Source organism: Tursiops truncatus, chromosome 11 (genome assembly GCF_011762595.2).
Source record: "Tursiops truncatus isolate mTurTru1 chromosome 11, mTurTru1.mat.Y, whole genome shotgun sequence".
NCBI lineage: Eukaryota > Metazoa > Chordata > Mammalia > Artiodactyla > Delphinidae > Tursiops > Tursiops truncatus.
Genome location: NC_047044.1, coordinates 8,719,606 through 8,735,111, shown reverse-complemented (window position 1 = coordinate 8,735,111; position 15,506 = coordinate 8,719,606). Strand labels below are relative to the sequence as shown.

Below are 15,506 nucleotides of genomic sequence, written 5' to 3'. Positions count from 1 at the left end.
TTTTACAGAAAAGTCATAGAATCCTCACGTCAAAAATGATCTCCAAACACCAAGCAGGATAAATAAAAATAAAAATAAAACAATACCTAGAAACACTGTAGAAAAACAGAAGAACATGTAAGATAAAGAGAAACTCAAAGCTATCAATCCCTTCTTTGGGCCTACAAGAGCCCACTGGCCACTCAGTCAGCAAACATTTATTCGACACCTCCACAAACTAGGTGAAGAAACAGAGATACAACTAAAGTAATCTCAGCCCTCCACACGCCCACAGTCCAGTGAAGGGACTGAGGTAAAATAAGTCATTACAGCAGAGCCATGCGTGCTACCACGGACATGTGGACAAAGCACTACGGATGGGTGAACTCCACAGGCAGTGGGAAAGCACTTCTGGTACATTTTGCATGAAGCTTTACTTGAACGTGAATATACACTGCAGGAAATAATAAAAGTAAAAATATGTCAATGGCTAATATTTTTACCTAACATTGACTTATGACTTTCTATGTGCCTGACTTTCAGACATTATCTCTAATCCTCACAACCACCCTCAGAGTTTATGAAGTACATTTTACAGATGAGAAAAGAAAGTTTAGGGTGGGTAAGAAACTTTCCCAAAGTCATAAAGTTGATAAACTAGAAAATATAGATTGGCTCTATAAAAATAACAAAATATAGACTTTAATTTGACTGACTTTAGTATACAAATGCAAGCTATTTTATTTGATGAGAACCTGAGAAGAGAATGATTCTGCTGACACAGCACTGAAGTCCTAACCTGGTTACTGGCCCTTTTGTGTTTACTGTCTGCTGTCCATATGAGTACAATAAACAAAGAGCACTGTGGGAAGACTGGCTGGATGGGAACAGTTAACTTTATATAAATTCATGATTTGCTTCTTGCTACTATGATTATCAGTATGACTCTATTTGTTGAAAAGGAGCGAAAGACGATCCAAAATATTCAACTAGGTATAAAGGTTTTGTTTAAACTCACAGTAATATAACTTTTAACAATAACAGAACAGGCTTATCATGACCCAAAAGTCTATAATATGGTTGTTAAAGGAAATTCATTTGTTCATCAAGACTACAAAAATGTTTGTTATAGGAAATCACATTTGCTCACGTAAGCTATAAATGAACTCAGCAGCATTGTGTTAAGTAACCAGCCTCTCGATAGATCAGCACACCTACACTGCATTAATTAGTCAAGCCACCAACATCTAGCAGGTGAGTTCAATGGTTAGAGAATTCTGACTACTGCTGTCTGACAGCTGTAGAAAAAAATTAAGTCTGTGCCCTTTGAAGCTAGAGTTTTTTCCACAGTGTTCAGTCACTACATCACACTGCCTAGGAACTGTTGCTTCCCACTCTCCACATCCAGTCCCTTCTGTAAGAGAAGTAATACCTCCAAATTTTAGTTTTTTGACTTTTAGAGCCTTAACACAGCTAACCAAGATCTAAAATAATATTTTTACTTTGAAATGTTTTCTTTTTCTTGAACTTTCTCTTTCCAGGTATCTTGTCTCTATTCAGTTTATTTCAGTCACCTTGAAAAGAAAATCCCTATCATTCCTTTTTTCTCCTATTTGCCCAGGCTTCCTCTTTCTCTAAGCCTAAATACCTGAGTTTTTCTCTCCTTCTACGAGTACCTGAACTCAAAAAACAAACTCCCTCTCAAAAAACGTTGATTTTAATCATTTATAAGCTAGTGTAAATATAAAGAAATGTATTGCATATTCCAGAAAATTTACCTTTCACATTTTAATTTCTTAACTACGGCTTAAAAGGCTTTGTTCTTACCCCAAGACATTACGACTTCAGTGAGCAAATGGGTAGGTGAATGGTAAGGGTTCATCCTCGAGTTTTGGAAGACACACAGAGAAGCAGCCTATACAAAATCAGCCATCAACATAAATGTGAACTGTCTAATTTCCTAAATTAGATGACTGATAATGACAGCAGCAAACTAAAATGGCAGTAATGTCATCAAGGCATGCTACTTCTAGTAAAATAGCTTAATATAACTTTTTAACAACACTGAAAATTTGTTTTTTAAAATGTACCTTTTAAAAATCTACCTTTAGTTTAAATATATGTGTATAAAATATATTTACTTTATATAAATGTAAAATGGCCCATTTAAGTGAAATTAACCACAACTTCATGACTTACCTAATTGAGAATAAAACAGTACATAAAGTTATAAATATGCATTTCTGAGAATCTGAATTGGTTTTATAAAAAGAATACTATAATTTGTTTAAATAAATTGTTTAGTAGTATGAAACATTCAACCAGGTATTTTTCAGACAATTTTAATTAAGTTCATTCTGGTAGTTCAATGAAACTATTAGGATATTTTTAAGAACTCCTTAAAAATTAAGAGAGGCTGTGTAGCATAATAATAGAATAGAACTAAACAGTATTAGGATATATATGTTTTAATCATGTTCAGCCATTAATTAGCTGTGCAACCTTACCTAAAAAACTTAATCTGAGTGTTAACTCATCATCTCTGTAAGAAAGATAAGACATATCCTACATTCCTCATAAGATGTTGTAAGGATCAAATGAGATACCATACATGGAAATGCTCTATTATTAAAATCTAAAAATGCTCAAACAACTAGATTACCATACAGGAAAGAAAGAACTTTACCTCACAATATACCTCCAGTATTTCAGGTGAAATATCTCGAAATATAAAGTAATGTGTCCAACTGTTAACCTTAAAAAGAACTACAATAAGTATAATACAGTGTCCCAAAAGTCTGAAAACATAGGGAAAATCATGTATTTATTGTAAATTTTTTGAGATTATTCATTGCTTTAAATTTACTTCACCTGAAAAGCTGTCTGGAAGTTGAAGAAAAACATACTGAAAACATTATTTGAAAATGTTAACTAATGTACTATTTGAAAATAAATTTCTCCTGTTTCCCAACTACTGTGACTTGTTTTCTGAATTTTTTCCCCTGTAGTATCACTATTATTAATTATTGATCATGTTCTATATGATAGGCACTGTTATAATGTTGGAGATGGAGCATGGACGAAGCAGACATAAAATGTTCCTGCACTCATGAAACTTACTTTCTGGTAGGAGGAGACAGACAATAAACAAATAATAAGATAAATCATACCCTACGTCAGATAAGAAATACTAAGAAGAGAAAGAAAACAGAGAAGGTGGCTAGGGCATATCAGTACAAAGAACGGGTGGGGCTGCTTTTTTATAAATAAGGTACATCTAGAAGGCCGCACTAACAAGATGACTTTTTGAGCAGAGATCCGGAGGATGCAGAAAGCACTGCAGGTATCTGGGCACTCCAGGCAAAGGGAACAGCAAGTGTAAAGACCAATGGAGAAAAAAAAGACTTTCTTCTATAATATTTTCTACTTTTATCTTTTCTGTATCTCTTCTTGATAACCTGTTTCTAGGGTAGGATCCAGCTGTTGATTACTTGGATCACTAAAATTTCTCTTCGATTAATTTCCCATTACAGACTTCACTCTCTGCTTTTTTTCTTCTTGGACTGAACAAAATCATTCTTACTGATTAGTTTTTCAATGATCACATTCCTTTCTTCAAGTCTCTTATTATTTTTATGATTTTCATTAGTAAAAATTTATTGATTATCTATTATGTGCCAAGGCCTGATGGTAAAAAGATGATTAACATATGGTATACACCCTCAGAATTTAGCTAAGGAGAGATATATATAGTAGATAAGATACACTGTAAAAAATACCACTCTTATATTATGAATAAAGTGTTGCAGCAATTAATTCTGCCCAGCAAAGAAAAGACGAGAGTTGGGGGTGCAAAGGAAAAGGCCTCTGAGCTAGGATCTGAAGACTAAATAGGAGTTCAGAAAGCAGATAGCAAGGAAAGAATATTACAGGGAAGAAGAAACATCTTAAATACAAGCACAGCGATGTATAAGCAAATAATATATTAAGAATGCTTGGTGATGCAATGTCCTAGATTGAAGACTAAGGAAATAAGAGTGGAAAGGTAGATTGGGAACACTCTAAGAGTCTTGACTCTATCACGAGAACCAATGGGGTTTTTTTTATACAATTTTTAAAAATTTAATTTAATTAATTTATTTTTTGGCTGCTTTGGGTCTTCGTTGCTGTGCGTGGGCTTTCTCTAGTTGCGGTGAGCGGGGGCTACTCTTCTTTGTGCTATGCCACAGGCTCTAGGTGCGCGGGCTCAGTAGTTGTGTCTCATGGGCTCTAGAGCACAGGCTCAGTAGTTGTGGCACACGGGATTAGCTGCTCCGCGACATGTGGGATCTCCCCAAACCAGGGATTGAACCCGTGTCCCCTGCATTGGCAGGCGGATTCTTAACCACTGCGCCACCAGGGAAGTCCTGAGACCCAGTGGTTTTGAACTATTTCAACTGAACACACCATCAGTAACAAATTTTTGTGCATGCATCCACCCCCAAATATATATATACATGTATTTATGTATAAATTAAATTATGTCAAGAGCTACTATTCTAATATGTTACACTCATTAGGGAACAAACATAAAAAGAGAAGTGTATAAAAGATAAAAATAAAATGAGTAATATTTTCCCCAATGGAATCATTTGTCGTTAATTAATATTTATTAAATTAATAGTGTGCACCAGTGTTATCAATCAACCTTCCATAATCAACAAATGAATATACAGTTGACCGTTGAACAACATGGGTTTTAACTGCAAGGGTTCACTTATATGTGGATTTTTTTCAATAAATATGTACTACGGTACTACACAATCTGTGCCTGGGTGAATCCGAGGATGTGGAACTGTGGACTGTAAAGATATACGAAGATTTTCCACTGTGCATTGTGGGGGAGGGGGCGGTGTCAGTACCCCTAATCCCGACATTACTCAAAGGTCAACTGTACTACGCTTCTGTTGACAATTCAGTTCTAACTTGCTTTTTTTTTCCTCTCTCTCTTGATGCTAACAAATCATCAAGAGTATTTATAAAGTCCAACACAGCGTAGTTGTACTTCTTTAATCCTAAGCTCAACCATTAGGGAATCTGAAAGACCTTTATGATAGTGTATTCAAACATACCCATATATACCATACCTGTACATATAAAAGGTATAAATGAATAAATAAGTTTTTCTGTATATTTATAATTGCATGCTTATCTATTTTATGCTCAAAATAGCTCATAAACTCTTTAAAGCAGGGGCTGACCCTTTCTTTCTACTTAAAAAGAAATTATCACAGTGCTCTGCTCAGTACAGTGATAAAATAGCTGCTCTGTAAAGTACAAAAATGATTATATTTCATTCACTATTATCCAAAAATTATGCCTTTTTACAACCTAACTCTTGGGCATGGAAAATTTTAATTAACATTTAATTTTAATAATAAATTTAACCCTAACGGAAGTTGATGTCTTTACAATTTCTGGATTAAGAAGCGTAGCATGCTCAAAACCCAAGAAGATATTCCCCAATTTCATCATTAAGCCTCAAACCTGACCTAAAAAAACACACAAAAAAATAGAGGATGGATATACACCATGGCCAAGTGGGATTTATGCTAAGAATGCAAGGTTGGTTCACCTATGAAAATCAATGTAATACACCAAGTAATAGAATAAATGGGGAAAAACACATAACATCACCAGATGCAGAAAAGGCAAAAAGGCAAAAAGTCAGCACGCTATCGTGATAAGGACACTCAGCAAACTAGGAATAGGAGAGAACTCTGTCAACCTGATAAAAGGTATCTATGAAAAACCCATCCCTGACATCATACTTAATGGTGAAAGACTGAATGCTCTTAAGATCAGGAACAAGACAAGGATGTCTGTTCTAACCACTTCTATTCAACACTGTACAGGAGGTTTTAGCCAGGACAACTAAGCAAGAAAAAGAAATAATATTCATCCAGATTGGAAAGGAAGAAGTAAAAGTATCTCTATTTGCAGATGACATAATCTGGTATGTAGGAAATCCAAAGGAATCTAAACAAACAAACAAAAAAAACTATTACAGCTAATAATTATTACAGAAAATATTACAGCAAAGTAGTAGAATACAAGATCAATATATAAAATTCAGATGACCAGCTGAATTTCTATACATCAGCAATGAAAAATATGAAAATGAAATTAAGAAAACAATTTCATTTATAGTAGTACCAAAAAAAGAAAAAAAACTTAGGAATAAATTCAACAAAAGAAGTATAAAACTTGTACAATGAATACTACAAAACACTTATGAAAGATGACTTAAATAAAAGGAAAGATTTCTTATGTTCACGGATTTTAGGAAATAATATTATTTAGATGGCAATATTCCTGAAATTGATCTACAGATTCAATGCAATCTCGAAAAATTCTAGCTGCCTTTTTTGCAGAAATTGATAAGCTGATGCTAAACTTGATATGGAAATGCAAGGCACCCAGAACAGCCAAAACAATATTGAAAAAGAACAAAGCTGAAGTTGCAAATAAAGTCACTTTCCTTTATTTCAAACTTACTACAAAATACTTACTAAAAATAGTGTGGCACAGGCATAAGACTAGATATATACATCAATGGAATGAATTAAGAGTACAGAAATCAGCCCATATATCTATGGTTGATTTCTGTAAAGGTGCCAATATAATTCAATGCGGGAAAGAACAGATTTTTCAACAAGTAGTAGTGGAACAACTGGATATCTGCATGCAAAAGAATGAGGTTGGACCTCTACCTTACACCATATGTAAAAATTAATTCAAAATGGACCCAGGATAAATGTAATAGCTAAAACTACAAAACTCTTACATAGGTATAAATCCTTATGACTTTAGACTAGGCAATGAGTTCTTACATATGACACTTAAAGCACAAGCAAACAAAGGAAAAACAGATAAAATGGACTTCTTCAAAATTTAATCAAGAAAGTAAAAAGACAACCTATATAGAATGGGAGAAGATATCTGCAAATCACCTATCTGATAAGGGTCCTGTATCCAGAATATATAAAGAACTTTAAAATTAAAAAAAAAACCACAAAACAGTTAAAAATGGACAAAGGATTTGAATAGACATTTCTCCAAAGAAGACATATAAATGGCCAAACAAGTTCATGAAAAGATGTTCAACATAATTAGTCTGTAGGGAACCATAAATCAAACCCAGAATAAGATACTACTCACATCTGGTAAAATGGCTATAATAATAAAAAAAAAAAAAGATGGACAATAACAGGATTAGCAAGGATGTGAAGAAACAGCAATCCTCCTACACTGCTGGTGGGAACGTAAAATGGTACAGTTGCTAAGGAAAACAGTTTAGTGGTTCCTCAAAAAGCTAAACATTGACTTAACATATGACCCAGCAATTCCACTCCTAAGTATACCCCCAAAGGAATGGAAAGCAGGGACTCAAACTGATACTTGTACCCTAACGTTCACTGCAGCATTATTCACAATAGCTAAAAGGTGAAACCAACCCAGGAACCCATCAACAGAATAGATAAACAAAATGTAGTAAGTACATACAAAGGAATGTTATTCAGTTATAAAAAGAATGAAGTTCTGATACATCCTCTAACATGGCTGAACCTAGAGGACTTTATGGTAAGTTAAATAAGTCAGTCACAAAAGGACAAATACTACATGATGCCACTTATATCCGGTACCCAGAACAGACAAATTTATAGAGACAGGAAGTAGATTACATCAAGCCACGGAGTTACTGATGGTTACACAGCTCCTGTTTGGGGTGATGAAAAAGTTCTGGAAATAAACAGTGGTAATGGTTGTGCCACAGTGTGAATGTAATGAATGTGACTGAACTGTACACTTAAAATGGCAATTTTTATGTTATGTTTATTTTATCATAATTTTAAAAATAATACACCAAAACCCATAGGATTGTGCACTTTAAATGGGTGAACTGTATGATATATGAATTACATCTCAATAAAGCTTTTTTTTTTCTTTAAGTGAAGGAAAAAAAAGAAGAAATGAGGGCTTCCCTGATGGCGCAGTGGTTGAGAGTCAGCCTGCCGATGAAGGGGACACGGATTCGTGGCCCGGTCCGGGAGGATCCCACATGCTGCGGAGCGGCTGGGCCCATGAGCCATGGCCACTGAGCCTGCGCGTCCAGAGCCTGTGCTCTGCGACAGGAGAGGCCGCAACAGTGAGAGGCCCGCGTAACACAAAAAAAAAAAAAAAGAAGAAAAAATGAGCTCTCGAGCTGTAAAAAGAATCTTATGGAAGAATCTTAAATGCATATTGCTAAGTGAAAGAAACCATTCTGAAAAAGCTATGTACGGAATGATTCCAACTATATAACAGTCCGGAAAAGGCAAAACTATAAAAACAATAAAAAGATCAGTGGTTGCCAAGGGTTCAGGGCAGGGGAGAAAGGATGGATAGGTGGGGCACAGGGCACTTTCAAGGCAGTGAAACTGCACTGCATGATACTGGAATGGTAGACACACACACTGCATTTTTCAAGACCCATAGAACTGCAGAACACAAAGCGTGAACCCTTTGTGTAAACTAAGGACTTTAGTTAATAATAATGTATCAATACTGGTTTAATTGTAACAAACGTACCACACTAATGCAAGATATTAATAGGAGAAACCATGTGTGGGTGGGGAAGGGTATGTAGGAACTCTGTACTTTCTGCATAATTTTTCTGTAAACCTAAAACTGCTCTAAAAAAGACTATTTTAAAAATGTATACTTAACACAGAGATTGCACTGAATTTTATCCTCTTCTCATAATTCATAAGACTATTCACTTTAACAAACTATAATTTTACATTAGATGGGGAGGAAGTGCTGATTCTTTTACCATTGCAGAATATCAGGCACTACTGAATCTTCTCAGTTCAGTATCCTGTACAGCCTTTCCCTACTTCTCCTCTTCCACCCCCAACAAAATTACTTAATGACCTAAATTTCCGTATTCATAAAACTACTTCCTTCATAGTTTTTGAAGATTCCATAGTCTTTAGAAACACTTTCTTACATTTATGACTAAATTCCAGTCTAATTATAATTACAGTGACATTATTATATCAAATTACCATGCTTCCTATTTTATTCATTCTGTTCTTTCTTTTTCACATTGCCACCTTGGTTTTATTTGGTCTAATTATAAAATGTTTTTTAAAATATACAAGTTTATATAAAACAAAATAAAAATCATCTCTAATACTACCAGTACCACATGCTAAACTCTTATATACATAAACATAATTTTTTAAACAAAATTGGACCATTTTGCATATTCACTCTCTTTCTTTCATTTATTCTCTCACTCAACCAATGTCGATGGCTCCTCTCCTGCCAAGACCCAGCAATGGGCAAGGTAGACAAAGTCCCTGCCCTCATGGAGCTGACATCTATTGGGGAAAAATAGGCAAACATATTTGCACTCCTCACAACCATCCTATGAGACAGATACTGTTGTTATCCCAATTTACAGAGAGCTAAACTGAGGCCTCAAGTAATCTAGTAAATTGCCTGAGGATACACAGCTAGGCAGTAGCAGAGTCAGGATTCAACCCCAGGTTGAATGACAACACTCTATGATGACAGACTCTTAAGCTCTTAACTTATAAAAGAGATATATATCTTAGTATGATATACTGATCTTTACAAAATGGTACTGGGGGTAAAGGTTGGATTAGCTCCCCAAAATAACATATTAACTCCAAGGACATAGTTCCTTGACTTCAATCATGAAGTTTGTTCATGGAAAATTATTCATTACTATTTTTGCTATACTTAAATTTAGTAGGACCTCAAGTCCAACTTTTTAACTTTTTTGGTGTATTTATTCTTTTTCACTTTATTTTTAAATTCAATTTATTTAGACAAAAACAAATCAGTTCACCCATTTCTCCCCGCCCAAACCTCCACCTCTGACAACCACTAATCTGTTCTCTCTATGAGCTTTTTTTCAACTCCACATATAAGAGAAATCATACAGTATTTGCCTTTCTCTGTCTGACTTATTTCACTTTGCATGATGCCCTCGAGGTCCAAAAGAATGAAATCTTGCCTTGTGCAACAACATGGATAGACCTCGAGGGCATTATGCTAAGTGAAATAAGTCAGACAGAAAGACAAATACCATACGATCTCTCTTATATGGTCATCATCTATAAGACATCATTTTATCAGATACATAAGTGTGTTAGTTTCATACATCCTTTTGAAAAACAAAATATTGTTCTCTAAGGCACTCAAGAGTCAACACAAAGGATTAAACTGAAAACCATAACTGTCCTAGAGGAAAGGCAGCTAGTACATTTAAGAACAACTTTCCCCCAGCTCCTGCTTTAAAACGATCCCCTCCCAAACTCTTAATCTTTACTGGCACAATGTATAAACTTCAACGGGTACCTTGATCTTTTCCAGCTTCATCTATGTGTTGAAAATCTTTTAGTGTTTGAAGGTTACAGAACCCCTCTCTGCAATGCTGAATAACTTTCTTTGATCCATTCTTGATGAGATAATCCATTAGGGTAAGGGATTTATACACATGGCGCCAGTTCTTCCCATGGTCTTTGAGTCTCTGCCATAACATACTCATAATCTCTGAGAGAGAAACTGTGTTGAAAGTCAGGTCACTGATATCTAACATCAGAGAACTAGAAGGACCCCAAGGGTCATTAGAAGTTGCTTCCCTGACTTTTATTTCCGCATCTGAGTAATTTTTCACAAAGTTTTTTAGTTGCCTCCTGAATGCCATAGGTAAGACAAATTTGAAGGTGAGATGGGGGTTGAGAGCCATGGACTGGGAGTTTATGTGATTGGTTTATAAAACCTTTGAGAGGTAGTTGGTCCCCAGGTCTGCTGCTCCCAAATACAAATGATTAATCTCCACCTTGACAAGGTATCAATTTCCTGCAAAGGAAGGCACAAACAATAGGTAAGTTAAATATTTTTTTAAATGTCTACAGAAGATCAATTCAGTCTGAAAAAGCTAGCTTTAGTTTCCAAATCAGTGCCTCACTTACATCAGCCAGAATTGAGGGTACCATATACATGTTCCTAGGATTGATATGGGAAAATCTCTCACAAGGGACTGGCCTATGTTATTTAAAGAAATATAGGTGGTCTTTCTAGACCTAAAAGTTTCCATTGAAAGTATCACTGAACCTCTTTGGCCAGAAATAAAATTATTATAAAGCACTACATGGAGAGTGGACAAGTTACTATAAGAAAATGGAACTTGCACTGTGACATCTCTTGCTTAAGATTTGTTGTTATGTATAAAAATATTATGTCCTGAGAGTAATTAAGTGAAAACTGAGTCTTAGAATCATCAACTGACCCTATGGTTGCATCCCTTTTAGAACTTACAAGTCATTAGAATCAGAACGAAATATGGTCTGTTTTCTTGTTAATCTAAAAGAGGGGAGGGTCATCAACTATTAAGACAAGTAATTGTCCTTAGTGGACTCCACAGCTAACTCATGGCACCCTAAACCAATATTTTAGTCCTCGTAAGGCTGGTAACTTTAAGGAAAAGGTTAAATTACTTTCTTTACTCAGCTTTAGAAAAAGATGCCCTGATGAGCATCCAGACCCACTGAAGCCTCAACAATCCATAATCAGATTTTACTAGAGACGCTGCACACACACAAAAGAAAAATGTTACAATCCATAACAAATCTGTCTGTTATTTTTAGTTTTGTTTCTCTTCCTTGACCTTCTCAATTCCTAGCTCAGGCCTGATTAATTTCTGTGTATGTATTTAAGGAAGACATAAATTTTCAGAAGCATCCTAAATAAACTATCCCTTCTTTTTTAAAAAATAAAGAGACGGGGATAAGTAATCCTTTTTGGTAAAAGTCCAACACATCCTCAAATAAACAAGATAGAAAATCTATCTGTTTAATTAAGATTTCTCCAGAAGAGACTATCATCAACCTTAGGAAGAAAAAGAGAACTTATGTGTTTTTACAATTTTCTGATTTTCTCTCTTGTTTGCACTTCAAACACAGACATTTTTATCTGACTCAATCCTGCAGTGAAAACTCGATTTACAATGTGTTTCAATAAGCTATTAAAATTTTCAATCACAAGGGTTTTCTTTTTCTATTGTCCTTTTCTCCCCCTCTACCAAGCTCACTCAATGCAGAGATACACGGTTGACACTGGCTTAGAGAAACGAATATTGATCTGTTTCTCCACAAGTCTATTAAAACAAAAACAAAAACAAAACCCTGTTAGAATCATAACTTGCTGGAATTAAACAACAGTTTTTAAAACCCTCTTTTTCTTTTCTGGATAACTACCTATCTAGAAAATATACCCATACATATACCTATGTATATTTTGGAGGGACAAAATAATTTTTAGGTTTTCCTCTATTCTCTAACCTTCATTTTAAAATTTTTTAAAATGTTTTCATAAATGAACTTTCTGCCCAAGAAAACTATCTACATAATAGCTTTCCATCCAATAGAGTAGTTTAAAATGGATGTGCTGGACATCATACCAAAATTAAACATATTCCTAACCATTCGAAAAACCACAAGGAAAAATGTCTGAATAAGTGAATTAATATCATTTACTAACGTACAGTACTTTGTGACATGAACAAAGAATATGTAAGACACCATTCTACTAATGAAATCTTTTCAAGCTAACAAGGAGTTCAATAAATTGGTGTTAGTTGTAAATTATATGTTGTTTTACTATGTGTTTTAGACACCTGACTATATGCAAATGCTCAGTTTACTCAGTCCTTCAAAATTTTGAGATTATATCAATAAATACAGTGATGTGACATCTCAGACAAAAGTAGTGCCCAAGAGGGTAAATTTTCACACCTGAATTTTGGTTGTCTGGCTACCCAAATCCCTGTAATATTTAGAAATGGAGAGAAGTAAGATATTTCATATCATAAACCTGGGTTGCCCCCTCTGACAGGCCTTCACCCACCACACTTACTACTTAGGTCTACCCATCATGCTCTTTTCAGCACCCAGTTTACTTCCTTCATGACACTTAACAGGATGCATAGTTATGTGTCTGTTATTTTCTCTTGGCTTTCTTCACCACCAAACTGGAAATTCCTTGAGAGCAGGGACCATGACTGTCTTATTTACCAGTGTAATCCTACTGTGTAAACAGGTACCTAGCACATAGCAGGCACTCAAGAAACAGGTCATTGAGTGAATGACCAAGTGGTGGAGTGATACTGCTTTGGGATAAACCTGAATTGATTCTACAGCTTTTAATTATAAACATGACACTTAAAATATATAATCTAGCTCTTGTAATTGTCAAGTAAAACTCTAGAGTTTTGAGCAAACATTTTCAAATCAATCAACAAGTATTTCTTGAGTACCTACCATTTATATGGCTTTGTGGAGGATATAAGAAATATAAAACATGCTCCTTACATTCAAAAACATCATTTAGCTAAGGAGCTTTCTCCCTTAAATGATTCTAAAATAAACAAATGATGAGGTATAAAAAGATCTCTTAATTTTCTTATTACATTTACCCACTTCCACAATTCTTTGGCAAAGGCTGTTTTCTCCCCCAACTTTACCTGAATCATAACAGGAGAGCATTTAAGTTGTCAAGTGACATTAAAATATGGGTCCACAATCTCTTATCTGAATCTTTTGAGGCCAAATGAGTCATGGAATTCAAACTCAATTTTGGGGGGGTAACTTTTGAAGGGTAATGCCATGCCTACAACCACATATTACATGATACGCATTGTGAGATCTGGGGTAAATTAAGCAAGGTCTGAACAATCAAACACATTAACATGACTGCAAAAATAATTTGCAAATATTTGGAATAAGTAAAGACAAATGGCTGTTTCAGTTCAGATCTTGTGGCCAGATAAGTTAGGGGAAAAAATTGGTTTTCAAAACTTTCTGGATGTCAGAATTGAGAATAAAAGATTGCGGAGCTAAACTGACGTTTTCCAAAGATTTAGGACAACAATGACAACAGCATCTAAGAGGCTGAGTACCAAGACGCATCTCTGGAAAGACACATTTAGGGTAGTGCTATGAGGACAGCACAGCTCTTGTGTTTATACAGGTTCTGCCTGTAGACATGAAATCAACTCAGGAGAAAATAAGCTCTGGCCAAGATCATTATAGAAGAAGGATTACAGAGAATATCTCAGCATTAGAAGGTGTTGCTGTTTTGATGGAAAGAACATTGCAAGAGTCAACCTAACTTGAGTCCCTCCTGTGTGTTCATTAAATCACTCAACTATTAATTTTCCAGAATTTACCATGTGACAGACTCCATTTCCAAGAAATGGAGAAACAGGTGCACAAGACACAGTCTCCACCCTCTGGAGTAAATGGCTACTCTTTACTGAATGCTCACAACGTGTTCACACCTAGGCACTCAGTACCTCATCTCATTACTTTAATTAGGATTCCAGAGGCACGGATTTGAGGTCCTGCTCTGCCATTCCCTAATTAGGGCTTAAAGACTTCTCTGAGCCTCAATTTCCCCGTCTGCAGCAGAAGGAATAATCACCTAGGGAAGACTGTTGAGGGGAAGACATGAGATGTCCTGTAAAGAACTTCTAACGTGAAGGGCAGAGGGAGAATCAACTGCCTGTAGCCAGGGTCGTTCCTTGGCATTCGCTTCATTCATTCAACAATCTTTTCAGAATAACCACTGTGCTCCAGGCAGGCCCTGGGGAGGGCACTGGGTCACACAGACGACTCAGCCCAGCGACTGCCCTCAGGGAATTTACTGCGAGCGGGAGGCTTGGAGAAGCTTCTAGAAGAAGGGAGTGACGTTATGGCGTCACACAATAATGACCTTCCCTCACGCAGGCCTGCGGGCCTCGTCGCCCTCCCGCCTGCCTCCGGCCGGAGCAGGGAAGCAGCACGGGATGGGCAGCGGGATAGCACCCCCTCCAGTCCCCTCCAGGCCCCGTCCCTCCCCACCCCCACACTAGGGGCTCCTACCGGAGGAGAAGTCCAGCCGCCGGGTTCCGGGCTTTTCCCTCCGCAACACAAGCCCCGCCTCCTCCAACCGGGCCAGAGCGCCCACGCCCGTTCCCACTTCCGCTTCCTCACTTCCGACCCCTCGCTGCCGGCCTTTCCCAGAGGCAAAGTCTGCCGCTCCCAGGGCTTCGGAGGAGAGGGATCTCGAGGGTTAAAATAAGCCCCGCTTGAGGGTATCCCGCGGCTTGAAGGCAAATGTCTTCATTTCATGATCTGTTGGGCTGTGGCACTGCCCTAATCCTTCATTCAAATAATAAATTTTACAATTTGTGTTATTAGTGTAATTTTAACTGACTGGAAACACCGTCCACAGCTGATTTTCATCTCAAAGGACAAAGAATGTAATCTCTAGTAGTAGATTACTAGAGATGAAAAGTGTGTGTGATGGGCAGTGACAGAGTGCCTCCGATGAGGGCCTCAGGTACCACTGATGGGTAGTCCTTGAAATATTCGACTGACCTTCCCTGGGCACCTACCATGTGTCAGGCACCCCCGAAAGCAGCAAGAACT

The 15,506-nt window shown here is 36.5% G+C and overlaps 1 protein-coding gene across 1 annotated transcript in view; it reads right to left on the bottom strand.

The window, feature by feature from the left end:
• Positions 1-14,656, bottom strand: part of ENTHD1 (ENTH domain containing 1) — a 99,319-nt gene extending 84,663 nt beyond the window's left edge. The window contains exons 1-2 of the mRNA XM_019945098.3: positions 14,518-14,656; positions 10,393-10,896 (exon numbers count right to left, since the gene is read on the bottom strand). Of these exons, the coding sequence (XP_019800657.3) occupies positions 10,393-10,783 (391 nt within the window). The 5' untranslated portion in view covers positions 10,784-10,896; positions 14,518-14,656. The remainder of the gene's footprint in view (positions 1-10,392; positions 10,897-14,517) is intronic.
• Positions 14,657-15,506: the final 850 nt, after the last annotated feature.